General features: G+C 36.7%; 2 protein-coding genes across 2 annotated transcripts; both read right to left on the bottom strand.

Moving 5' to 3' along the window:
* Nucleotides 1-224: 224 nt before the first annotated feature.
* Nucleotides 225-14,034, bottom strand: LOC117327122 (GDP-L-fucose synthase-like). The gene is made up of 9 exons (XM_033883965.1): nucleotides 13,924-14,034; nucleotides 10,106-10,261; nucleotides 8,394-8,508; nucleotides 7,994-8,122; nucleotides 7,639-7,712; nucleotides 3,887-4,020; nucleotides 3,318-3,449; nucleotides 1,695-1,874; nucleotides 225-829 (listed from the first exon to the last, which is right to left on the bottom strand). The coding sequence occupies exons 2-9, from the start codon at nucleotides 10,249-10,251 to the stop codon at nucleotides 774-776; spliced, it is 966 nt and encodes a 321-aa protein (XP_033739856.1). The 5' UTR covers nucleotides 10,252-10,261; nucleotides 13,924-14,034; the 3' UTR covers nucleotides 225-773.
* Nucleotides 14,035-21,044: 7,010 nt separating this feature from the next.
* On the bottom strand, nucleotides 21,045-22,806 carry LOC117327123. The gene is made up of 3 exons (XM_033883966.1): nucleotides 22,152-22,806; nucleotides 21,771-21,923; nucleotides 21,045-21,394 (listed from the first exon to the last, which is right to left on the bottom strand). The coding sequence occupies exons 1-3, from the start codon at nucleotides 22,804-22,806 to the stop codon at nucleotides 21,384-21,386; spliced, it is 819 nt and encodes a 272-aa protein (XP_033739857.1). The 3' UTR covers nucleotides 21,045-21,383.
* Nucleotides 22,807-26,250: the final 3,444 nt, after the last annotated feature.

Here is a 26,250-nt window from a genome sequence, read left to right on the forward strand (position 1 = left end):
ATGAAATTTGAGAAAGATCCCTTCAGTACTTTCTCAGAAATAGCGATAACAAACTTCAATTGTCAAAATCCAAGATGGCTGCCTGTCGGCCATGTTGTTTTCCGATTGGTCTCAAAACGCAATATGCATAACTAGGCACCAAGGGGAACCTACATATGAAATTTGAGAAAGATCCCTTCAGTACTTTCTGAGAAATAGCGATAACAAGAATTGTTTACGAAAAATATGACTTGTTCTTTTATTTACATACGTTTATGGAGCTAACAATTCACAGTCTTAAGTTAATTATATATATAAAAGACTGAAGATTGCCAGATCGTGCTGTGATGTGCAGACATTTTATATGTTTCAATTAGGACACCCATCCTCTTCCTGAAAAAAGGTGGGTGTGCGCTTACAGGGCAGATGCACTTATTAGGTAGAATACGCTAATAACATTTATACTTGGTGTAGGTTGAAGTTGTTGGAAGTTATTTTCTTCTGTTTGTTGAAAACAATTGCCTGCTTCATCAGCAAGAAAACTGATGATGTTAAAATCATTAAATAAATAGTATTATGCAGTAAACTACAGGCTCTAAAGGTAAAGCTACATACCTGAATAAGATAATGAAAATTCACACCAAAGCAAAACTCCCACTTTCAATATATTTTCAGTAAAATCTCCCAGAATATATGTTCATACTTCCACACAATACACATATATTGTAATAATGTTTCAAATATGAGGAATGATATTTAGATTCTTGTAATTGGATTTTATGAGATCCTTCAGATTAGAAGCGCACGGTTTCAATATTTTTCTCAAACCAATCTACAGTATCCTTGATAGCTGAAAAAAATGAAAAATAATAAAGTTTAAAATTTTATATAATCATACATGAAATGCATAAAGATTGGTAAATACAGTTTTTCATGGAAAACATGAATTTAACAGGCTAGCTATCAGTATGTAAGATCATTAGAAAAAATCATGGTTTTCACAACAGTTCAAAAGTTGGGCATGGGCTTATGCCTAAATATAGGCCTGGGATACAAATCCACTCCCACGCCAAGTATACCAGCTGAAATAGCCTATAACAAGTCCTAAGGCCAACTTGTTAGAGGTATTTTTATAATTGACCATATAAGACGTTTGACTGGCAAACATTTTCATTAAATAGTAAGTGACCTTGCCTTTGGACCCTGACATGTTAACTTGATTGAAGTATTGATACTTGACCATTATACGAACTTTGATAAATAATTTTATTTGAAAATGAAGTCACTAGAATGCTGACCAAGATCTTCAACAAGTAGTAATTATAACAGTGACGTTGACCTTGATACCTTAAACCCAAACTCCTTTGAGGTATTCTCATAATTGACCAATAGTTGCAGTTTGATTAAAATGCATTAAATGATTAAGTCGCAAGAGCATTGAAAAGATTTTCTTGAAATACATTATGTAGCCTTTTCCTTGACCTTTGACGGCACCCAGAAACGAGAACTTGTTTGATGTATTCTGATACTTGATCATGATATGAACTTTGATAAAAATTCATTTAAAAATGAAGTCGCGAGAGCATTAACATAAGGTGAACATACAAATGTACAAGAGTACAAAGAGAATGCTACATCACCTAATTTTGTCTGGTTAACCCCAACCCTGTGCTTAGATTTCCTTCAACCTCACGTGAGCTGTAGCATGTCTTTACCTGTTCTGGTGTCTGTAAATTTAAAATCTGGACAGTATTTCCTGAGCTTGGCATTGCTGGCCGTCTTTTTATGCTGCCCATCAGACTTGGATGTGTCATACACGACATTGCCCTTGAAATCCATGGCTTCCACCACCATCTCTGCTGCTTGCTTTATGCTTACTTCATCCTCCTCTCCAACTAACAAAACACCAAATATATCAAGAGTTCAACTTCAGCCTGGCAAAATGTCTTCTACTTAATACACAGTCACCAATACATAAATAATCATGCATCTCTACATTAGAAAATGTCCAAAAGTGATTAATATAGCAGAGAGTGGTTACTTTGCAATATTGAATTATGTCTGGGATGTGCTGATACTGCTGAGGTAATAATTCCACACCAACTAATAGAATAACATGTTATTGTATATAATAATCCTCTTCTCATTGGTGGTGGTGGTGGTGGTGGTGGGGGAGGGAGATATAGCAAGTGTCTGGTTTTTCGGAGGCTTAGTCTATTTCCTGAGGTGCAGCAATTTATTAATGATAGATGGGGGGATATTTCAAACTACAAAAGTGGTTGTATTATTGTATTGTAGCAATGGAGCCAAATGCAATGCAAGTAGATGATTTGAAATTTTGAAATTTACAGGCTATTGGTGACCATAATTTCAAGCAGTGGTCACTTTTTAAATATTTCACAAGAAAAGCATAGGCTGGGATTTGGTGTTTGATAGTATCCTGGTTGTCATCTGAAGAAGTGTTTTTGTAACCCATCCCAAGGGTAATGATAGATTTTGCATTAGTTTATCCCATTTTCTGATGTCTATTCACATCCAATAAGCCAACAGCTGTCAATATATTCTTCTCCTTTTAACAACAAGATGCCTTCTTCATTTCTAGCTCACCTGCCTGAATGAAAGGCAAGTGACCTTAACTGCCATGTTGCAACGTCCAGCGTCCAACCGGTGTCAACTTTTCCTTTAAACAAATTCTTCTCAACACCAAAGAGGTCCAGAGACCTGATATTGAGCTTGTAGCATGCTGGGGTGAAGGGCTAACAAGTTTGTTCAAATGAATGGCTTTGACCTGAATTTATGCAAGGTCACAGGGGGTAAAATTTGCTGAAATATTTAAACGTCTTCTTCTCTACAACAAAGAGGCCCAGGGACCTGATATTGAGCCTGTAGCATATATGCATGCTGTGGTGAAGGGCTACCAAATTTGTTAATTCAGAAAATAATGACATACAATGAAAAAAAAACTAGCAATTGTCTGCACACAAGCTCTGCCACCTTCGAGTCACTAAGTAATTGACAGCTAGTTTGGTATCAGGCTCTGCCCACCACTGATTGGCTCAGCCGAAACTTTTCGAAAATGTTACCAGGTTATCCCCCCCCCCCCCCCCCCCAGTTTGGAGGACATAATTACAAATTTGTTAATATATCAAAGGGTAATGTAATGCTATCAAAGAGCTTATATTTAATTCTCAAAATCCAAAATGACATGTTTTCATCTGAATATTGTGTTAACATATTCTGTATTCCTGTCTTTTTCCAGACCAAGTTAAACATCCTTGGATGTCATAGTATAAAGTCCACAAACACACTTGTTCAGAAGATGTAAAACTAAGCTATACCTGAAAGAATGATGGGATCAATTTCTGGATAAGACCGAAGAGTCCAGATCATCAGCTCGCCGAGATCTAAGGAGTAGATGAACTGTCGGAGTGGAGAGCCTGTCCCCCAGACAGTGAAATCACTGCCTTCTTCTGTAATTAAAATACAAATAACATGTATAAACAATTAAAAATTAGAGTAATTTCGACTTAAACAAGGTATCATAGAGAGCAATAACTCCTTAAACACAACTTATATATCTGATTGTAAAGACATCTGTGATAAAAAGTAGGAAGAAAGCTGCGGACAAAAATCAAATCAAAGTTTACGCAGGATGGACGGACAGACTTAATACCATAATAATCACAGGGGGCTTATCAAAAGGAATAACGGAGTAACAGTCGAGGAATCGGGAAAATAGAACTCGAGCCATTAATTGAGAATACAATGTATATAGCTAGATGTTTTCCTGGTGATCATTATTACTCAAAGATATGTAAGCATTTATAAGCCTGATGTTCAATCAATAAAATATGTTGAAATGAAATTTAAAAATCAAAAACTGGAGGTTTGATATTGAGTGCCTTACTCTTGGCCTTGTAGACTTTGTGTATGAGACCAGGGAGTACATGACCATCTTCCAGGTTGAAGTTATCATAAGGTCCAAACACATTTGTAGGGATAACAGCAGTGAAGTTGCAGCCATGTTGTTTGTGGTAGGCCCTGGAAAAGATGGGAAGTCATGTAGTACAGAAATAGTTTCATCTGCTGATAATTAAGGAACACAAATATATAAGTATTTAGTCACACAAATTAAAGGTATTTATGTCACCTTTGATATATCATTATTGCTCATAAATATTTTTCATGGAGGGGTGTTTAATACAACCATATACAGAAAAATATCCATGTTTATAAATTTATATATTTATATTTATATTATGTAGCAAAAATAATCCAGAGTAATTCGGCTAAAAAAAAAATTTAAGATAATATTGGCAGACCAGTGATGTTACGAACCTGTATATGTTTAATTAGTGCACACATCCTCTTTTCCTGAAAAAAGGTGAGGATGCAGCTATAGGGGACCAGTGCGGTTATTAGGTCGAATCTGGTATATTCATTTGTGTGTACATATTATTTACTTTGGTGCTATATTTAATGACCGTAACTTTAGTGAAATTAAATTTCAGTAATTTCTGCTGTTCAGTTACGTTTGGTTTGTTTTGTTTAACATCCTATTAACAGTCAGTGTCATTTAAGGATGTGCTAGGTTTTGGAGGTGGAGGAAAGCCTGAGTACCCGGAGAAAACCCTACGGCCTACGGTCAGTACCTGGCAACTGCCCCATGTAGGTTTCAAACTTGCAACCCAGAGGTGGAGGGCTAGTGATAAAGTGTGGGGGACACCTTAACCACTCGGCCATCACGGCCCCTATTTATTCAGTTTCGATTATGAAAAGCACGAGTATAATTCTACAATGAAAACATTCAAGCTACAGTATAGTGATCCAAACTTTCCTTGGCTCACTATAATATGATGACCAAAATGTTTCCCATTTCAAATATTTTTAGCAGTGTATTGGTGAAGCAATTGAAATAACCACATCTTAAATAAAAGTGACCTGTCACAGCGGCATTGACAATTAATGCTTATGCAGTTGAAGTTACTTTGGCTCTACTGTATCCTACTCTCAACTCACTTTGAGAGAGGCTAAAATTGTGTCTTTTGTACATTCCTTTGAGATTGCAGGTGGTATAACACAAGATTTTTCAGTCCAGAGGTTTATCATAATCTGCTCGTCACACTTCCATTAATTTTATTAATGACACAGTTAAGAATATACAACATATTTAAGGATTAACATCAATTATTTTTTTTGTTATACAGTCATAACAGAAAAAACTGGAGTGTACTCTAAATAAACCGCGAAGCGGTTTATGAAGAGAGTACACTCCAGTTTTTTATGTTATGACTGTATAACAGAAAAAATAATTAATGTTAATTCTTATAATTTAATTTCGTCTTATACACACCGAGATATTTCACTTTCTTTGACGAACTCTTTTCTGTGATAAATTATTACGCAACGTCATCAGTCAATCAAAACTGACGCTACATCTCGCAACGTCAAAAATTTTGTTATGGAGGTATAACAAAATTATTTCAGCCAATGAAAATGCGTGTTTCATACAAAATTAAATTATATTGAAAACAACAAAATCAATTGATTAATAGGTCTTTTGTATCTCCTGAACAACATTTCTTTTTTGAATTTTTTGGTCGCTTCCTATGATGAACACTTTATGCCCTTAGCATACTATAATCCAATTGATTTTCTCATATTACGCACGCGCAGTCGATTAAAATTCTCTAAAACTGACCGCTGGGAATGTTTTAACTACATGTACATGTATACAGTAGTCCTTTTACGAGTAATTGCTGCAGAAAAGTCGTTTATATAGACATGAAAATGCAAAATCAAGTTTTAGCAAAAATATGTTGGTTTACAGTATCACTGGGGAGTCCTAGAAGTCGGACAAAACAGCTGTATGGTAATTAAGCTTAATTCATTTTGTCTCTATTCTATCCAACTTGATTAGCTTTGAAAGGCACTAATATCTTGTGAGTCGTTTGTACAATCCTTTGTCGGATGCCAGTTAACCATTATCTGTCTTATTCATCCAGCAATAACATTGTGCATGTTGCAAATTAATGCTAATGCAGTGTCCTGTAATAAGCCCACTGTAACACTATCTACTTTGAGTCAATGTTGATTTCTTCAATGGCTTGTTGGGCTTATTACAGGTGTTCTGCAATAAGCCCATCCACTTCTTTGAATCAGATGTATTTGCTTGTTGGGCTTATTGTAGTTGTCACATAATAAGCCCACTCACTGCTTTTTAGTCGGATGTGTTAGCTTGTTGGGCTAATTACAATTAACCCACAATGAGCCCAATAGTCAATTTGATGCGTTGGCTTGCTGGGCTTATTACAATTAACCCACAATGGGCCCCAACAGTCAATTTGATGCGTTGGCTTGCTGAGCTTATTACAATTAACCCACAATGAGTCCAATAGTCAATTTGATGTGTTGGCTTGCTGGGCTTATTACAATTAACCCACAATGAGCCCAATAGTCAATTTGAGGGCTTGCTGGGCTTATTACAATTAACCCATTATGAGCCCAATAGTCAATTTGAGGGCTTGCTGTGCTTATTACAATTAACCCATAATGAGCCCAATAGTCAATTTGAGGGCCTGCTTGGCTTATAATAGGATGAGAAGATAGGACAAGTCAAGGTGTTATACAGACTGATGGACTACAGAGCTTTGGACAGATTTTTCTGTACCAGCAGTTGACCGCCAATATATCACTGAGAACTAGGTATGTATAAAAGCCCAAATATTAATTCACCACTCGCTAGTCCAGGCTGGAAATTTGAGGAAAATCCCTTTGTTTTTTTTTCCTGAAATATATTGCTTACAAGTCTCAATAGAAATTAATTGATATTATAACTAGAGGTAGCCATCTTAAAAAAGATGTTTTTGATCAAAGATCTGCCCACATCTAGAGGAATTGTGATAAAACAAATTATTTATGAAACACAGCTGCTAGGTGATTATTAATACAAGATGGTGGTTGACTAAAATTAAAAGCCCTGAGTTAGCTTTTCTCAAGTGAACTGTGTTTTCCCTAAACTTCAGACAGATATAGATCATTGTAGAGCAGTTCTGACAAGTACAAACATACGCAAGAGTGTCACAAAATTTATGTTGTACACATGTTTTAATGCTAAAACCATCTGTGACCATATTTGTAATGCAATTTTAAACTTGACATCTTATTGATCTACACATTGATTAATATCCTCAGAATCTTTTATGTGAAGAAAATGCGGTGTGGTGTGGTTTTGAGTACATTGTACTTTGAAATGTCAGATTTGTTGTAATAAATATATGAAAAGAGCTGAAAATTAATTCATCTTTTAATTTGTTCATCATTTCAACTCCTTTTGTGACACATGTACATCATCCATATCCATGCAGATCTTAATTATTCTAATGTATATGCCATAAATTTGTGTGTACCGTTTCAAAGGTGTCTTAATTTTCGTGTATCATTACATCATCAATTCTTGTGTACCTTTCAAATGTGACTTTAATTCTTGTGTATCATTACATCATTAATTCTTGTGTACCTTTCAAATGTGTCATCAATTCCTGTATATTTTCAAATGTAGCCTTTCCAACATTAAATTAATTAATAGAGATCTTTTTAGAATTGTCACGATAAGAGAATGATTATTCAATACCATTTTCACAAACTACAGATAATTACCTATTCAGCACATCTATCATTCTTTTGGCAAAAGAATATCCAAAGTTGGAGTCATGAGGAGGACCATTGTGTACCTGTGAAAAAATACATTAAATAAAGTCTGTATTTTAACTAATTACTTTGATAATTCAAAAATGTAGTTTTAAAGATTTCATCGAAACTATTGCCAAAAACTATATTGGTTAAATTAAAAAAATACTCCATCAAGAATTTCTGTTTGTCATTTTTTATTGAAAGGGTTCACTGGTGTATCCAGAATAGTTTTCAGAGAGATATCATGAAACTTTTCATAACAATAGTTTATTATAACTCCAATACCAAATTCACACATAATCTTATCTCCATGATTGCTCACCATTGTTTCGTCGATCGGGTAAGTGGTTTTGTCTGGGAATATACAGGTAGAGAGACAGGATACCAGTTTTTTGACACCAAACTCTTTACAGGCATGCAACACATTGTCATTGATAATTGTGTTATTTCTCTGAAAGAAAAAATGCATCACCACATCAATTTTTAATGTTGGCACCAACAAGAAAAAAATCAAAGATACAAATTCAGTGGCATATCAAGTCGTCTGGTAATATAATACAATGCACGTCTGGTAATACAACCCCCCCAATTGTCTATTGCTGTTCATCAAAACTTACAACAAATGCTATTTCATTTACGCCTTATGTAAGCCCACCCCAAACTGGTTATGTGTTGACTGCCTAGGCTTTTTACATTACTGGAGAGTACAATGTAAGACTTACATAAAAATCCAGGTTGTACTTGAGGTTCCTGAAAAGGCCTCCAACTAATGCAGCCAAGTGGATCACATATGTTGGTTTAAGTTTCTCAAACAAACCTAAAGTCGCCTGCTTGTCCCTGAGAATGCGAGAAAAATAAATACTTGAAAACAATGAGTTAAAAATGGAATCTTCAAAAAAAACAAACAAAAAAAACCCCACATTTCTCGTACATCTTACTACCAACATTGACTGAAATGAAATCATTAATTCTTATTTCACATAAAAGCAGGCTGATTCAGGACAGAAGATGGATATAAGTAAACAAGGTGTCTAGAGGTAGGTGATCAAAGGGTTGCTTGTTCAAGTCCCAGACAAAGTATCTTTGATACTTTAATTTGTTGAGTTCCAGTTGACTCAGCTGTAAATAAGTACGTGATACAGAAATGGCAGCTCCGACTGTTCGTTCCCCGGGGGTGTTAGGAAAGACATTGGCCAGTTACTATAAAGTCCTAATTACCAAAGACAATAAGTTGAGAACTATACTGAACTACTTTGAGATGGCTATATTGCTGTGATAAAGAGGTATATAATAACTTCAAATTATTTTCATTAAAAGGAAATTATTTTTTCTCCGAGAAATAATACTTAAGTGAGAAAACTTTGAGGTAACGTTTGCAGTACATTTGATACTGCAACAGGATGAGAATGTTATGCATTGTGTAGTAACAAGGAGTCTCTATGTTAGTTTTGAATAACTTAGGAAAATCATGCCTTATCTAATATCTGTTATTAGAGATCTGTCTTTCAAACAAGTGTCAGAAGCTCCAGTGATCCAGAACTTTCAGTTGACACTGGACTTTTAGTAATGTTAGAAGATGTCAAATCACCATTTATTTCCCAGACATTTTAAGATGACAAAACACCACAGTCGCACAAACAGACATGACCCTTCAAGCCCAAGTTAAAACTCATTTTTGGGAGTGAAAACACACTCTCAGGGGTCTACTCTAGGTCCTGATAACCAATACCTATATTTACATTGTGTACAAATGCAAAAAGATCTCATCTCCAGATTTGGAACATAATTGTTACTCTACAAACAAGGAACATAACTGTTACTCTACAAACAAGGAACATAACTTTTGTTACTTTACAATCAAGGAACTTAACTGTTACTCTTCAAACTAGGAACATAATTGTAATTATTACTCTACAAACAAGGAACATAATTATTCTTACTCTACAAATAAGGAACAGAACTGTTATTACTCTACAAAGAAGGAACATATTAATTATTCTTACTCTACAAGCAAGGAACATAATTATTCTTACTCTACAAACAAGGAACAGAACTGTTACTCTAACAAACAAGGAACATAATTTTTCTTACTCTACAAACAAGGAACATAAATGTTACTCTACAAACAAGGAACATAACTGTTATCACTCTACAAACAAGGAACATGATTATTCTTACTCTACAAACAAGGAACATAATTGTTATCACTCTACAAACAAGGAACAAGTATTTGATTTGCAAAGCAAAATCATGTTAATACCACAAGTGCTTGGATTCATGAACATATGTTTACAGCACCCCACCAAATATGGTATAGTCTATTATCTAAACATAGTATGTTCAAGAACCCATGCACCAAGTCTAATTAGCAATTATGTTCCAATAAAACTATCACATTTAAAAGGTTAAAGTCATTTCTGTCTGTAACCCTTACATTAGATCAGCATCTTTAGAGCTTAAGAAGATCCACTCTTCATCATCCCGTTGAAGGTGTGGCCTTTCTTTCATGGCCAATCTTATACCGTTACCAACCAACCCAGAGCCTCCGGTCACAAGCACAATTTTCTTCTCAGTTGCCATCTTCAGATATCTGAAATTTTCACAGAAATAGTTTTGGTTTTCAGTCTTCAAATGTAACTAAATCTACTCTGTCGCTTCATGGTAATATCACCACCGACATATCTATTACGTAAAAGTAATATGAACATGCACATATCTACTACAAAAATATAACAAATTGCAATTGTGATTCTAAGTGATAAGCTCTGCTTTAAATGCAACAAGGGTCTTATATTAATGGTCATCGGAGTTCTGAGGCATTTCGGTCAACTTGACCCTTTTTGACCCCAACTATCAGCCCCTGAGGGTCAGTCAAGCCCACATGTGCATACATCAAACTGCCAGATTAGAATGAATTGCAATATTGTGATTTACACCTCCCCAGGGCCAAACTTGAGGCTCTGGGGTTGTGAAATTCACAAATTTGGTGGAGCAGCTTAGACCCTTTCATTTGTTAAGAGTATCTGATTCTACCTTATATATTTGGTTCAACTTCTTGAGAAGATTTTTAAATTTCAGACAATTTGACCTTTTCTTTTTTGTCCCCCCCCCCCCCCCCCCCCCCCCCCCCCCCCTTCAGTCCCCTGGGGGCTGGAGACCATATTAATTAATTATTCAATTTCAGCATGTTTTACTTTGTTCACCGATGTATATAACTCTGAATCTGTTTATCCATTGATATCTCGTGGGAAATCTAATTACCATTAATTTATTTTGATTGCCTTAAGGAAATTGACCTTTACACTTATATCAAAGATGGTGGTATATTTTAACGGATTTCTCTCTGTATCTGGTGCGTTTTGCATATTACCATTTATTGGCAAAGAAATGATGTGATGTGCAGGTTTGTGGATTGAATATTGATACCAGAATCATCAATTTACACAAGTTTTTTTATTCGAGAAAAATATAATCATAGCTTAATTAATACTACCCAATGTGAATCATATCTGGGCTTGCTAACACATTGTAACACATGTACATTAAATCAACATACTCCCGAAGAAACATTTATGGAGGAGCCCACTTATTTGCATATCGCTTATTTGAATAAACCGCTTATTTGCATAAAATTCTCAGGTCCCAATTTTTTCCTTCTTCATCTTTGCATTTTAATCCCGTGTATTTGCATCAATTGATTAAAACACTGACCCCCGCTTGTATACATAAATACAAATTTTTAAAAATCAAAAAAATTTCATTGATTTTAGGTATTTTTGATATTTTCTTGTGATACAAGTTTTATGAAGTGTGTTTTAACTTAAATATTGATTTGACACGATGTATATGTTATCTATTCATTAGTTCACACTTCGTCATTACATGTTAGACATTTAGTTATTATCCAGACCACATCAGTAGCATTGTGCAGGAGAATTTCTCAATAAAATATTTATATGTCTCATCTTTTAATGAGATTTGTTTATTTGTTATAGCATCGATCCAAACCCATGTTCTGTGCACCTGAACAGTTGCTGAGACTTTTTACAGTTTTTGGACTTAAAATTGATACTTACCTAACAGGTTATCCTGAATCAGAAATTGAAAGAAAATGTGTATTTATGAAAGTATACGGGGAATTCCCAAAAATAATACCGTAACTGTGGCTGCCGAACCAAGTTTCTCTGAAAACTAGTCCCACAATGTAACGTCGGGTTTCACAGTCCACACAAAAGAGTGGATTGCTAAAAGTGTGTTCCTGAGAAAACTCACAGATTCTACTAAAAAAGACACAAAAGTGAGTGGAATCGGCAAAACTCGAGTATTTCCTTAGGAAAGGAAATGATTCGTTGGAATTTAGCGAGAGCAGAAAAGGGAACAGGATTGACTCAAATTCCGATTTTGCCGGATGTCTATTGGATTGCTGGTTAGCTTTTTAACATTGTTAACTTCACCAATCTAAAATTATAATGATGTTTTGTTGTATGCATATTGCTACATTTTAAAATTAAGTATTCAAATGTAAACTATGTTTGTTTATTTTGTGTTATTCTGTTATTAAGTAAAGTTTAAATGAAAGCATTATTAGACAAAGTTCATGTATGCTCGATATGTAAACGGCCATGTGTGTAGTTTACATGTAGTGCACATTGTTATAGCCTAGTTCTCGGCTCCTTGACAAACCTCACGATAAATATAAATGCAGCGAGTGATTTTTATACACTGATATGTAACTTTGTTTCAAGGACTTCCCCAGTCAAACGTCCAGGGCAGTGGCTATTTTACTGTAAGGAGAGCGTGAATGAGCATCTTGGATTGCAATTAATACACGTGTGCAACTAGAATCTCAGGTTGTTTAGTAGTATGTGGCTTTAAATTGATTTCAATGGAAGTTGATTTGTGATTTAAAACTACTAAAAGGAAAAGAATACCAAACAAGATTTCACCCTAAAATTTTCTTTTAGGCAACACACACTGCCACAGAGCAGTGTACTAGGCTATGAGTATTCATTCTACTATAAAAACCAGTACCCAGGGCAGGAAGAAAAATTCAGCATAACTGGTCCTTTCGGGCACGTTAGGATTCAAAAGTACTTGCCCAAAGACGAAATATAGTGGTCCAAATTAATCTGAATTAGTAGTATCATCAACTACTCTAGGGGAAAGGCAAAAAAAAGGGAAAATTTGCACTTGCCAATCAGGCAAGTGTAATAGGAGTGAAAAATGCAAGGCCAGACCGGGGTTCAAACCCGGGACCTCCGAACACTAGCCGGATGCTCTACCGATTGAGCTACCTGGTCGCCGATGATCGACCCAGTCCAGTTACGCTACACTCTTCCCTCCCATTTTTTTAAGTCTTCGACCCCAAAGACTTCACAACTCACAACCCAGGTTCGGGTATCCCCTTGTCAAGTATTCACCTCACTTGAAACAAGGTTTGGTCACAGGCACCAAATGTAATAGGAGTGGAAAAATGCACGGCCAGACCGGAGTTCGAACCCGGGACCTCCAAAGACTAGCCGGATGCTCTCCCGATTGAGCTACCTGGTCGCCAATGATCGACCCGGTCAAGTTCCGCTACACAAGTAGTCAGCAATATTACTACTCCTATAACATAAGAGGCCGCTGGTCGGCTCTTTTTCTATCGGAAATTATTTTGCCGACCCTGTCAAAAGTATTTCGCCGTGTAAATTTTAAACCTCTAACATTGTTTGAGTACAATATCACTTGCCTCAGATCAAATTTACTGGCCCTGGGTTTTTTCTCGCTCTGGTACCAATTGAATTTATTAAACATGAACATATCGCCTTGGGAGCAGTTTTGAGAGAAATTATTGAAGTAAAAATTCTTCGGCCGCCGATTATTCCGAATGTTTACAGGAAAGGTGACTTGATAGTTAAGGAAGAAGGTGGAAGGGGGGGGGGGGGGGGGGGGGCAAAATTTACAAAAAAATAATAATGTCAGTCTGTGCAGTCTGTGCAGTCTGTGCATTCATAACATACATGCATACACAAATTATGCTTTAGAGAGATATTCCTTGTGCATCCTGACCTGCCTCTGAAGTCGCACGAGACATATTTTCCCTTCAAACAAATCCCGGTGATATCTCCAAGGAAGCCGGCTTTTGTTGATTTTCGTATCGGAAAATGGGGAGGTGTTTCAATACAGAAAAACTAGGCCTAAAAGATAAAATGTCTACGCAATTATGTATTGAGGAATCCACAAAATACTAACTTTAGAGTATAAAATTACCTGTCTCAAACGGAAAACGAATTATCCTTCGCAAGTGTGTATTCTGGGCCCTTAGCGACTGTATCACACCGAAACGACGCTGTCTTGGAATGCCACGTGAATCGTGATTGGGCCGCTTACGACGTCTCTAAAAAAATTTGGATTTAAGTGGATGTTGTAAGCGGCCATGTCAGGTGTAAAGAGGACGTCAAGACCTAGTCACCAAACTCGGTCCGGTAAGCTTTATAAAAGCTTTATTGATAAATCTAAGATTTTATCTAAACATGCTATTTAATATTGATAAAAGAAACATTCCTGATAATAATCCGAAATGTTAACAAAAGTTCATAATTGATGTACATATATACTTAATTAAGGGGGGGAAATTACATTAGATAGGCATTCGTATGGCCAGAGACATATAGGCCTATATGTCTCTGGTATGGCAAGCCAAAGTGGAAAAAAGTCACTATTTATGGATATCCATAAATGAATTATGGATATCCATAAATAATTCTTAATATCCATATAATTAATTCTAATATCCATAATTGGATTTATGGATATATCCATAAATACTTATTTATGGATATATCCATAAATACTTATTTATGGATATCCATAAATCAACTTTAATTATGGATATCCATAATTCATTTATGGATATTAAGATACGAATTATTGATATTAACAGGCGATTTAAGAATATCTATAATTCATCACGTTTTTTAAATATCCGTAAATCATTTTTAATTATCCATAAATCAGTGACCCCTATGTCCGGTTGCACTATTGTAGCGCAACTGGACCGGGTCGATCATCGGCGATCAGGTAGCTCAATCGGTAGAGCATCCGGCTAGGTTCGGAGGTCCCGGGTTCGAACCCCGGTCTGGCCGTGCATTTTCCCACTCCTATTACACTATTAGAGGAGTTCCGAAAAAAAGACATGCGCATATTAAATATCCATAAATCAGTGAGGCGAGTGTCGTTTACGATCTAAGAACCTCATTGCTCCTTGGTCGGATATATCATAAACATGCCCTAAGCTTAGATGGACAATTTCTGTTGATGAAATCTATGTCATAACGATGATTACATGAGTGTTTGTGCCTTCATTCATGTATACGTCTCTCATGTAATGAAATTAACGCCGAAATGCACAAGAAAAGGGGCGCATCGTATACAAATACCGTATGTTTTGCGGTAATTAGGGATTAAGAATTTTCAAGATTTAATACTCGAAGAACATTGGTATATCTTGAGAGTAAAACTGCCTTATTAATGTAAAGATTATAACTTTTACGACTTGGATTTTTTTTTCTTCAGTAAGTTTAATTTTGAAGACCAAAACTTTATTCAAACGAATAAAGGAATGTCCAGTCAGAGACCTATATAGTCCAGTTAAAGGTGGATTTTTTTGTTGCTATTATGTGCCTTTTTACCTACACGTAGAATGATTTGACCTAAGTGTAAGATATTTTCGTTTAATTTCAGGTTGAATATTTCAACACTAGATAATTATGATCATGTCACACACTGGCAAACAAATGATTTCCTAAAGGTATTTTTTATTGCCATTATGTATGTGTTCATAATGGAAGGGACATACATTAATGCAAGTACGTCCCAGATAATGGCATAAGTTTTTCTCACCTTAATGTTAACAAAGTGAAGATACTAACTGTCTCTATCTAAAATACAGATATCTCTATTTAATATGCAGATTTCTGTTTCATAAATAATTAGTGATATCTGTATTAAAATTACAGATATCCATAGTATTTCAAACACAGATATATCTAATTTGATTAAAGATATGTCTAATTTAAATACCCTGATTTAAATACAGATATCTGTATATTGTAAATAAATAGAGATATTTCTAATTTCAATAAAGATATCGGAATCAAATGGGTAAAACCCCAAACGACTTGCTTCAGAAATCCCTTTAAATTAATTACTATAAGAGATACGAATTTCGACTCATACTTATAATGATTTTCTCATAGACAATTGTTCGACGTCACACGCTGTTTATTATGACGTCATAATATTACACATGATACTCTGGTTATTCGATACTGTAATGGCTGCCAGTGTTTAGACTCCTCATGAGCTTAATATCTATGTTCTATTAGTATTATTTCTATTGTATAATTTTATTATTATTATAATTTTTTTCATTTTTTTTTTGTATATTCTATATTTTCAGCATTTCGTTATTCTATATTTCATATTTGTATTGTAAAGACAATCATTCACATTCAATATTTTGTAGGTATATTCTAAAACTTTCCATTTGCAGGTTTTGTTATGAAAGAGTAACCTAATCAATTTGCTAATTCCATTGTTATCTGATGTATATAGCTACCCGAAACAATTAGGCTTCACACAATACCCGTCACAGGTGTTGTTTCACGGTTGACTGGCCTGACCTCGTGTCATGATCGCTCAGGTAAGGCCGGTTTTCGGAAGTGACTTTTGGTATAATTTATCAGGAACCGGACACAAAATCGGTCCGGTGTTCGGAATTCAGAGGGATAGGCATTTGGAAGTTTTTTAATGCTATAATAAAGAAGGACCATTTCTGTACAATGACAATTCGTTCGGTATTCAGAGGTGTTCGGTTTTTAGAAGGTTCGGTTTTCGGAAGTTGAACTGTATATCATTGACACAATTGTGATCTGATATAGAGCATACGGCCTTAGTGAATAGTGATTTAAACACAAAAATCAAGAACAAGATTATAAAATTTACTCACATTTTATTATGTACATTAATCAAAAATACATGGAAATACATAGATTGTATTCGTCAACACTTAAAGTGTCTCTGTCCTTTCAGACTTTCTGACAAGCCATCCTGATTAAAATTCTGTCAGAAAAACACATTATCTACTGATAAATCTTAATACATAAAGTATTGCCTAGATCTTATTTCTTGAGTGAAGATAAATTCAGTTGATAGATCTCATAGTTTTCGTATATAAAGATACTTTCTTATCATGTTGTTACCATATAATCTCTGTAATGGGCTACTTTCTTTAAGCTAGAATATTCCGATATCAAACTTTATATGTGGAAATGAATTTTTTATTCCAACTTCGACTTCATTTTGAAGTCTCGTTAACACCTATTTATCTTATGCTCTACCAACAATGACTGACGTATATATATATTTTTAAAAAGTCAATAGTTTGATAAATATTTCGATAAACCAGAATTCTTGATATTTCTTTCTTTTGTAGCACCCTTAATTAATGTGACGAATACGGTCTGACAATAACATCATAGATATTTACATTTACACAAAATATACTTAATACAATAATAAAAATACATTTACATAATCAAGGCACACTTATCTATAGGTTTTACAATATATTAAATAGATTGGTCAATACTTTCTTTTGTTATCAAATCAACATTATACTTTTTCGGATTAGAAAATAAATCATTGATATAAAATATATTTTTGATATGTCGATGAATACTGTACGCATTATTCACGTGGTTTTTTGTTTTGTTTTGTTTTTTTTTAACTATAAGACACAGATTATCATTAATGTATAAAACAAAAATCAAATGACCAAAGAAAACAATTTGATGACTCGGTGCCTTGACCGGGCCTTGACCTTATGTACAATTAACGCCACTTGGTCGCCTAACCAGAAATGCTTGCATCTAAAATATCGTGCATATTTCGTTATAACACACGACTAAGTCCCATAGAAAATACACCGAGAGATGTATGATCGGCAACATCATGTTGAGTTTGGCGACTAGTTCTTTCGACAAATTTTAGCATATTTATTGTAATAAGCTGTTAGACTCTTTTGACTGAATAGTTTCTTCATTATCTGCCGCTTATACCCCGATCTTTCACTTACAACGTAAAACACAGGGAAAGCTTCCATCTAAGCTGTATGCTAAGCCTAATGACTTCAATTTCCCAATTGTTAATTTTACATTTCCAGATAGTCACATCCTTGCTTTCCCTACCTACGGCGACGGAGAAATTCAATTTTTTTCTTTTTCTTTTTTGTTTAACGTCCTATTAACAGCCAGGGTCATTTAAGGACGTGCCAGGTTTTGGAGGTGGAGGAAATCCGGAGTACCCGGAGAAAAACCACCGGCCTACAGTCAGTACCTGGCAACTGCCCCACGTAGGTTTCGAACTCGCAACCCAGAGGTGGAGGGCTAGTGATAAAGTGTCGGGACACCTTAACCACTCGGCCACCGCGGCCCCCAAAGAGAAATTAAAAACACTATGTTTTGAGAGATGCAGGTTGATGAAGACCACGGGGTAGTTTGATGTTCGACACCATTCGGAACTTCTCTATTTTCTTACCACATAATATAGGTCTGGCATCGTTAAAAGCTTGGTTTATGCGATGTGAAGTCAGATGTGTCCGATACTTCTAGATTAGTAATGCCATTGTAACCACCCTACCTCTCATTTGAGAATGTTACTTAACCCGAATTTGACCTAGATTTATATGGCAGGTGTGGTCACATGCAGAAGACGCTTTCACTTTTGGAGCATATGGTCTTATCCTCCTTGAAATTTTCCATAACTTCTATATCATTCATATTATGGATTTTTTTTGTTTAGGTTATGCTACATAAAAAAATGTGTTTCCATTAGTGATATATATATATATATATGTATCTGTTGGGTCATTTTCAAATCGCTTTGGTCAGTTGATCATTGGTATGAATGGTACATTTGGATTAAAACAAGACATAGGAAAAAAAGAGGATCATGCTTATGATAAACATCCCAGAGAGATCTTGGCGCCAATATTTTTCTTTTTTAAACCTACATATCAAATCTGAGAAATATCCATCAAGAACATTATGAGAAATAGCAATAAAGAACTTCAACTAATAATATCCAAAATGACTTTTTAGGAAGCAAATGATTGATCTCAGAAAAATCCTTCAACTTTTAGCAATGGCAAAAGTTATCTTTCAAAATCCTAGATAGCCACCTGTGTACCTTTTCATTTTTCTGACCTGTATCACAGGAAGTTCGACGTAGGACGGACCACGGATGTAAGGCAATTTGAATCACATGTGATATAAACAAGTTCATCAATATATACATCGTGAAATTACATTTTAATATAGGTTTCCCACCACCAACAAAATCAAACAATATACATTTACACCAAAGGTACCCTCCCTCCCCCCACCCAAGCAAGTTAATGAATATGTACATTGTAAAATTATATTTTAATATAGATTTTCCCACCACCAAAAAAAAAAAAAATAAAAATATAAAATCAAACAATATACATTTACACCAAAGGTATCCTCCCCCTCCAAGCAAGTTAATGAATATATACATTGTAAAATCGCCTCTCGCCTCTATATATTGCATGTAATTTTCGGTCTAAAAACGGTCTTAGTGCACTGCTAATTTTTTCTATTATATTTCTACTTAGCTGTAATCATTTAGGAGAATGATAATTGCTATGCTATGCTGGTGTCGGGACGCAACCCTAATTGTCATGGAGATTTGAATGTCCTATTACCGCTTCCATAAAAAAAAAAAAAAAAAAAAAACGAAAATTATTAATATTTTAGAAGAGACGTTTGATGTTTTGAATTTGACCAGTAAAGTTTGACTGAAACGATAACTTAGTAAATTAGCATTGTTTGGTTTATCGCCCTGTGAACAGCCGGTGTCATTTTGAGCCGGGGTATCCCTTGTAGTAGTTGGTGACTACCTCACTGAACAACATACGGGAGAGCCGTCGCATGTCAATATAGAACAACTAGGGTAAAGTGTCTTGCCCAGGACACAACACGACAGCAAAAACCAGCCTGTATCTCAGCTTCCCGAGAAACACAAACCGACACGGGTAGGGAGCGTCGTACAACGCACCTTGGAGCTATGAGTAAAGAAACGCTATTTGAATATTGGAGGTTGACTTTTGATGGTCATGTTTGTCATGTTTATGCATACACTTGGTAGTACATCTCCCAACTCGTTACAGACCAAATACTGTAAAAGTGGATATTTTCGAGTGTCGAAATTTTCGCTTAGCCAGCTTCCAAAGTGTTCGCGGTGTGGATATTTTCGCACCGTCAAGATATTTTGCGCTAACTTGTATCTTTTATATTTAGTATTTTTATGTGTTAATATATTCGCGTGTGGAAATTTTCGCGGAGATTTACTGATAGCGAAATAAGCGAAAATTTCCACACCGCGAATGTTTCCACTTTTACAGTATTGAGAAATGTGTCTTTAAATTATTTTACATTACTGACACGAGTACCCTTAAATACGGGTCAAGTTATATTTACCAAATATCATGACCTTGGGTAACTTGGTTATTGACAAGAAGTTTTTGGAGGATTGTGTCACAAAATTGCACATCTCAACTTTGAGAAGTTTTTTTGAAGTTTGTTTCAGAAAATCATGCATCGGAACTTTGACCTCTGCCAAAAGCCATTTGGTTACTGAGAAGAAGCTTTTTGAAAATTGTTTCACAAAATTACACGTTCGAACTTGGAACCTCTGTCGAAAATCGGAAGTTGACCTTGGACAGATAAGTATTTCCTGAGGAAATAGGTTCTTTGCTCTTTTATAAAGCATATCAAAATATGATTTAATTTATTCAGTTATTTACGCTGTCATAGCCGTTCAGTTAGAAACGGTTATTACGTTATGGTGATAATTTAACTTTTTTTATTTAACTTAAAAATAATACCAAATGTTTGAAGACATCTGGGGAAAACTTTGCCCTTAAAAGTCGGCCTTTTAAATGATCTATGGAAATATTTAAAGAGGCTTGCCCGCAGAGAGATCAGAAAAATTGGCTAATAGAAAAAGATTTTTTACACATGACAGATTGTTGGAATTGTTGAGTTTTTCATTTTATTTTCCTTATAAAACGCTGAAAAGTTATATTAAAACCTCATTTTTAATTTTTTTTAATAATAAGTCTAATTTGATTGACACATCAAAGAAACAAGCACGTGCACAGTGCCGCACAGTGATAACTTCAAAGGCAGCGGCGATTTACAAAGAAGATTTGCCGTTATATTCAATACATTTCCCTCTCAGGTTGAGTTTTAAAACGTCTTTTAAATACATATTCTGTAATCGTTTTCAAGAAATAAAGTCGGAAAGCCTCTAATTTTGTCACATAGAAATGTGTACTGAAGTTTATTTAGTGATCGGAGATGTGCCGTTTACCGGTCCGTCTGCGGGTAAGCCTCTTTACAATTGCGTACAACCTAATAACGGTAAACTTTAAAAAAAAAAAAAAAAAAAAAAACCGAATCGAAATGACATTCAACGTCGATTTGTCGAATTACTGGACAAAAGAATATAGGTACACAAAACACACACACACACACACACACACACACACACACACACACACACACACACACACACACACACACATATGTATATTTATGTACATGGTTGTAGTTTCCCTCGTTCTGAATTGTCCTGTAGTCCCTTCAGTTATTTCCTGAAAATAAAAAGAAAATAATAATAATTATGTAAATCATTTAATATAATATAACAAACTAATGAAACATGTACGATCACTTTAAGTGTCCAGGTATAAGCAGCACATAATTTGTTGGAAGAAACGGTATACAATGATTATGTCATTTATTAATTAATCTATTTTTAAGTAATCATTGAAAATACTTTCTATGTTTGGTATTGTATTGTTCTATTACTTATCACAATAGCTTTGGTCATTAAAGGACTGTCTTTCCTGTGCACGAGATGCGTGCATATGCGTGTAGTGTGTTGTATCAGTAAGTTATCAATTCAGTACGACAAACGAAATAACAATGTATATTTGTGTTCCTTCGAACGTTTATATTCATGCTTACGGTTGAATAATATGTCGTAGATGAAATCCTGCGAAAACGTATCACGTAGGAATCTGCATCTCGGAGCCCATCTAACATGCATGACAATAGGGGCCTCGTCCCATTCATGTACACAAAATGAACAATGATAGCATTCGGCCTGGTCACCATATCCTATTGAAAGAAACAGAAATAAATCGTGTAAAATAGAAAATCAAAACCAAACTGCATGTCGCGCTGAATGAATTCTACAGTATACAATGATATGATTATGTAAGATTTTATATTCATCATATAGACTCTTATTCACGGGGAAAATATAATAAATGATAATTATTAGACGAAATCTGGAAATATACATGTATCCTTAAAGACAGATTTTCTTTCTTTTGATGAATATACCTGTATAAAAGTATCCGGCCTGGGCTACTTTCTCAGCAGTCCATTCTCCAGTCATTCTCCATCCGTGGAAAGTACGCATGCGCTGCTCAATGTTTTTCATGCTGGGAGTACAGGGATCGTGTCGGGAATGTATATCATTTGCTATTTCATGCATTGTCTTTCTGCGATAGCTTGCATTGTGTGTCTCTCTGCTGTTACATTCCTCGTCATTTTCATTCCGATTGTCGTCCTCAGATGGGTTATGATATTCACGATGCACAACTAACTCGAAATCAGCTCCGAATCCATGAATATCTATATAATCTGATCTTTTGGGGAATGAGAGGAAGTCAGTTGGAACCCTATTATTGTTAGCAGTATCAGAATCATCATCATTAAACACTCCAGGCAGAATCACCATGCCGCCTCCTGTTTGTATCTCGTAAACATCAAGACTGCCAAATGACCGTCTTTCAGAAATATCGTAGTAGTATATACTACCTAAAAAGATATTGCCAAAGTTACCAGTCAGGTCAGACTCCACAAAGGAGACAGCAAACATAAAAATCTCAAACTTGAGGCAGTTTATCATGGGGCATGTCTCTCGTACCTCTTCAACACGGATTCTGTTCTGAACGATCCTTTTTTGATCTTCTTCTCTAACTTGTTCGGCCATTATTCTAAAAGAGAAAATGTATGGATTGACACTTTTGATATGACAATGCTCATTGTGTGGTAATGTTCATGGTGTTATAATGCTCATGACACGATAATGCTGATGGTGTGGTAATGCTGATGGTGTAGGTAATGCTGATGGTGTGGTAATGCTTATGGTGTGGTAATGCTGATGGTGTGGTAATGCTGATGGTGTGGGTAATGCTGATGGTGTGGTAATGCTTATGGTGTGGTAATGCTGATGGTGTGGTAATGCTGATGGTGTGGGTAATGCTGATGGTGTGGTAATGCTTATGGTGTGGTAATGCTGATGGTGTGGGTAATGCTGATGGTGTGGTAATGCTGATGGTGTGGTGTGGGTAATGCTGATGGTGTGGTAATGCTGATGGTGTGGGTAATGCTGATGGTGTGGTAATGCTGATGGTGTGGTAATGCTGATGGTGTGGTAATGCTGATGGTGTGGTAATGCTGATGGTGTGGGTAATGCTGATGGTGTGGGTAATGCTGATGGTGTGGTAATGCTGATGGTGTGGGTAATGCTGATGGTGTGGTAATGCTGATGGTGTGGTTATGCTGATGGTGTGGGTAATGCTGATGGTGTGGGTAATGTAATGCTGATGGTGTGGGTAATGCTGATGGTGTGGTAATGCTGATGGCGTGGTAATGCTGATGGTGTGGGTAATGCTGATGGTGTGGTAATGCTGATGGTGTGGTAATGCTGATGGTGTGGTAATGCTGATGGTGTAGGTAATGCTGATGGTATGGTAATGCTTATGGTGTGGTAATGCTGATGGTGTGGGTAATGCTGATGGTGTGGTAATGCTGATGGTGTGGGTAATGCTGATGGTGTGGTAATGCTGATGGTGTGGTAATGCTGATGGTGTGGTAATGCTGATGGTGTGGTAATGCTGATGGTGTGGGTAATGCTTATGGTGTGGTAATGCTGATGATGGTGTAGGTAATGCTGATGGTATGGTAATGCTGATGGTGTGGTAATGCTGATGGTGTGGTAATGCTGATGGTGTGGTAATGCTGATGGTGTGGTAATGCTGATGGTGTGGTAATGCTGATGGTATGGTAATGCTTATGGTGTGGTAATGCTTATGGTGTGGTAATGCTGATGGTGTGGTAATGCTGATGGTGTGGGTAATGCTGATGGTGTGGGTAATGCTGATGGTGTGGTAATGCTGATGGTGTGGGTAATGCTGATGGTGTGGTAATGCTGATGGTGTGGGTAATGCTGATGGTGTGGTAATGCTGATGGTGTGGGTAATGCTGATGGTGTGGGTATTGCTTATGGTGTGGTAATGCTGATGGTGTGGTAATGCTGATGGTGTGGGTAATGCTGATGGTGTGGGTATTGCTTATGGTGTGGTAATGCTGATGGTGTTGTAATGCTTATGGTGTGGTAATGCTGATGGTGTGGTAATGCTGATGGTGTTGTAATGCTGATGGTGTGGGTAATGCTGATGGTGTAGGTAATGCTGATGGTATGGTAATGCTTATGGTGTTGTAATGCTTATGGTGTGGTAATGCTGATGGTGTGGTAATGCTGATGGTGTGGTAATGCTGATGGTGTGGTAATGCTGATGGTGTAGGTAATGCTGATGGTATGGGTAATGCTGATGGTGTGGGTAATGCTGATGGTGTGGTAATGCTGATGGTGTGGGTAATGCTGATGGTGTGGGTAATGCTGATGGTGTCACTGTGGTAATGCTGATGGTGTGGGTAATGCTGATGTTGTGGTTAATGCTGATGGTGTGGTAATGCTGATGGTGTGGGTAATGCTGATGGTGTGGGTAATGCTGATGGTGTGGGTATTGCTTATGGTGTGGTAATGCTGATGGTGTCACTGTGGTAATGCTGATGGTGTGGGTAATGCTGATGGTGTGGGTAATGCTGATGGTGTGGTAATGCTGATGGTGTGGGTAATGCTGATGGTGTGGTAATGCTGATGGTGTGGTAATGCTGATGGTGTGGTAATGCTGATGGTGTAGGTAATGCTGATGGTGTGGGTAATGCTGATGGTGTGGGTATTGCTTATGGTGTGGTAATGCTGATGGTGTGGTAATGCTGATGGTGTGGGTAATGCTGATGGTGTGGTAATGCTGATGGTGTGGGTAATGCTGATGGTGTGGTAATGCTGATGGTGTGGTAATGCTGATGGTGTAGGTAATGCTGATGGTATGGTAATGCTTATGGTGTGGTAATGCTTATGGCGTGGTAATGCTGATGGTGTAGGTAATGCTGATGGTGTAGGTAATGCTGATGGTGTGGTAATGCTGATGGTGTAGGTAATGCTGATGGTGTGGGTAATGCTGATGGTGTGGGTAATGCTGATGGTGTGGTAATGCTTATGGTGTGGTAATGCTGATGGTGTGGTAATGCTGATGGTGTGGTAATGCTGATGGTGTGGGTAATGCTTATGGTGTGGTAATGCTGATGGTGTGGTAATGCTGATGGTGTTGTAATGCTGATGGTGTGGGTATTGCTGATGGTGTTGTAATGCTGATGGTGTGGGTAATGCTGATGGTGTGGGTAATGCTGATGGTGTGGGTAATGCTGATGGTGTGGTAATGCTGATGGTGTAGGTAATGCTGATGGTGTTGTAATGCTGATGGTGTGGGTAATGCTGATGGTGTGGGTAATGCTGATGGTGTGGGTAATGCTGATGGTGTGGTAATGCTGATGGTGTGGTAATGCTGATGGTGTGGGTAATGCTGATGGTGTGGGTAATGCTGATGGTGTTGTAATGCTGATGGTGTGGGTAATGCTGATGGTGTGGGTAATGCTGATGGTGTTGGTAATGCTGATGGTATGGTAATGCTGATGGTATGGTAATGCTGATGGTGTGGTAATGCTGATGGTGTGGGTAATGCTGATGGTGTGGGTAATGCTGATGGTGTGGGTAATGCTGATGGTGTTGTAATGCTGATGGTGTGGGTAATGCTGATGGTGTGGGTAATGCTGATGGTGTGGGTAATGCTGATGGTGTTGTAATGCTGATGGTGTAGGTAATGCTGATGGTGTGGTAATGCTGATGGTGTAGGTAATGCTGATGGTGTTGTAATGCTGATGGTGTGGTAATGCTGATGGTGTGGTAATGCTGATGGTGTGGGTAATGCTGATGGTGTGGGTAATGCTGATGGTGTGGTAATGCTGATGGTGTAGGTAATGCTGATGGTGTGGGTAATGCTGATGGTGTTGTAATGCTGATGGTGTGGGTAATGCTGATGGTGTGGTAATGCTGATGGTGTGGTAATGCTGATGGTGTGGGTAATGCTGATGGTGTGGTAATGCTGATGGTGTGGGTAATGCTGATGGTATGGTAATGCTGATGGTGTAGGTAATGCTGATGGTGTGGTAATGCTGATGGTGTGGTAATGCTTATGGTGTGGTAATGCTGATGGTGTGGGTAATGCTGATGGTGTGGTAATGCTGATGG

The sequence above is a fragment of the Pecten maximus genome, chromosome 5, assembly GCF_902652985.1.
Source record: "Pecten maximus chromosome 5, xPecMax1.1, whole genome shotgun sequence".
NCBI lineage: Eukaryota > Metazoa > Mollusca > Bivalvia > Pectinida > Pectinidae > Pecten > Pecten maximus.

What these genes read in the sequence shown, in the direction of transcription:
- LOC117327122 (XM_033883965.1), bottom strand. Translation starts at nt 10,251, where the DNA reads ATGGCAACTGAGAAGAAAATTGTGCTTGTGACCGGAGGCTCTGGGTTG. An exon ending in TCTAAAGATGCTGATCTAAT is followed by an intron (nt 8,509 to 10,105) that starts GTAAGGGTTACA and finishes TCGCATTCTCAG; the next exon opens with GGACAAGCAGGCGACTTTAG. An exon ending in TGATCCCATCATTCTTTCAG is followed by an intron (nt 1,875 to 3,317) that starts GTATAGCTTAGT and finishes GTGTTTTGTTAG; the next exon opens with TTGGAGAGGAGGATGAAGTA.
- LOC117327123 (XM_033883966.1), bottom strand. Translation starts at nt 22,806, where the DNA reads ATGGCCGAACAAGTTAGAGAAGAAGATCAAAAAAGGATCGTTCAGAAC. An exon ending in GGCCGGATACTTTTATACAG is followed by an intron (nt 21,924 to 22,151) that starts GTATATTCATCA and finishes TTCTTTCAATAG; the next exon opens with GATATGGTGACCAGGCCGAA.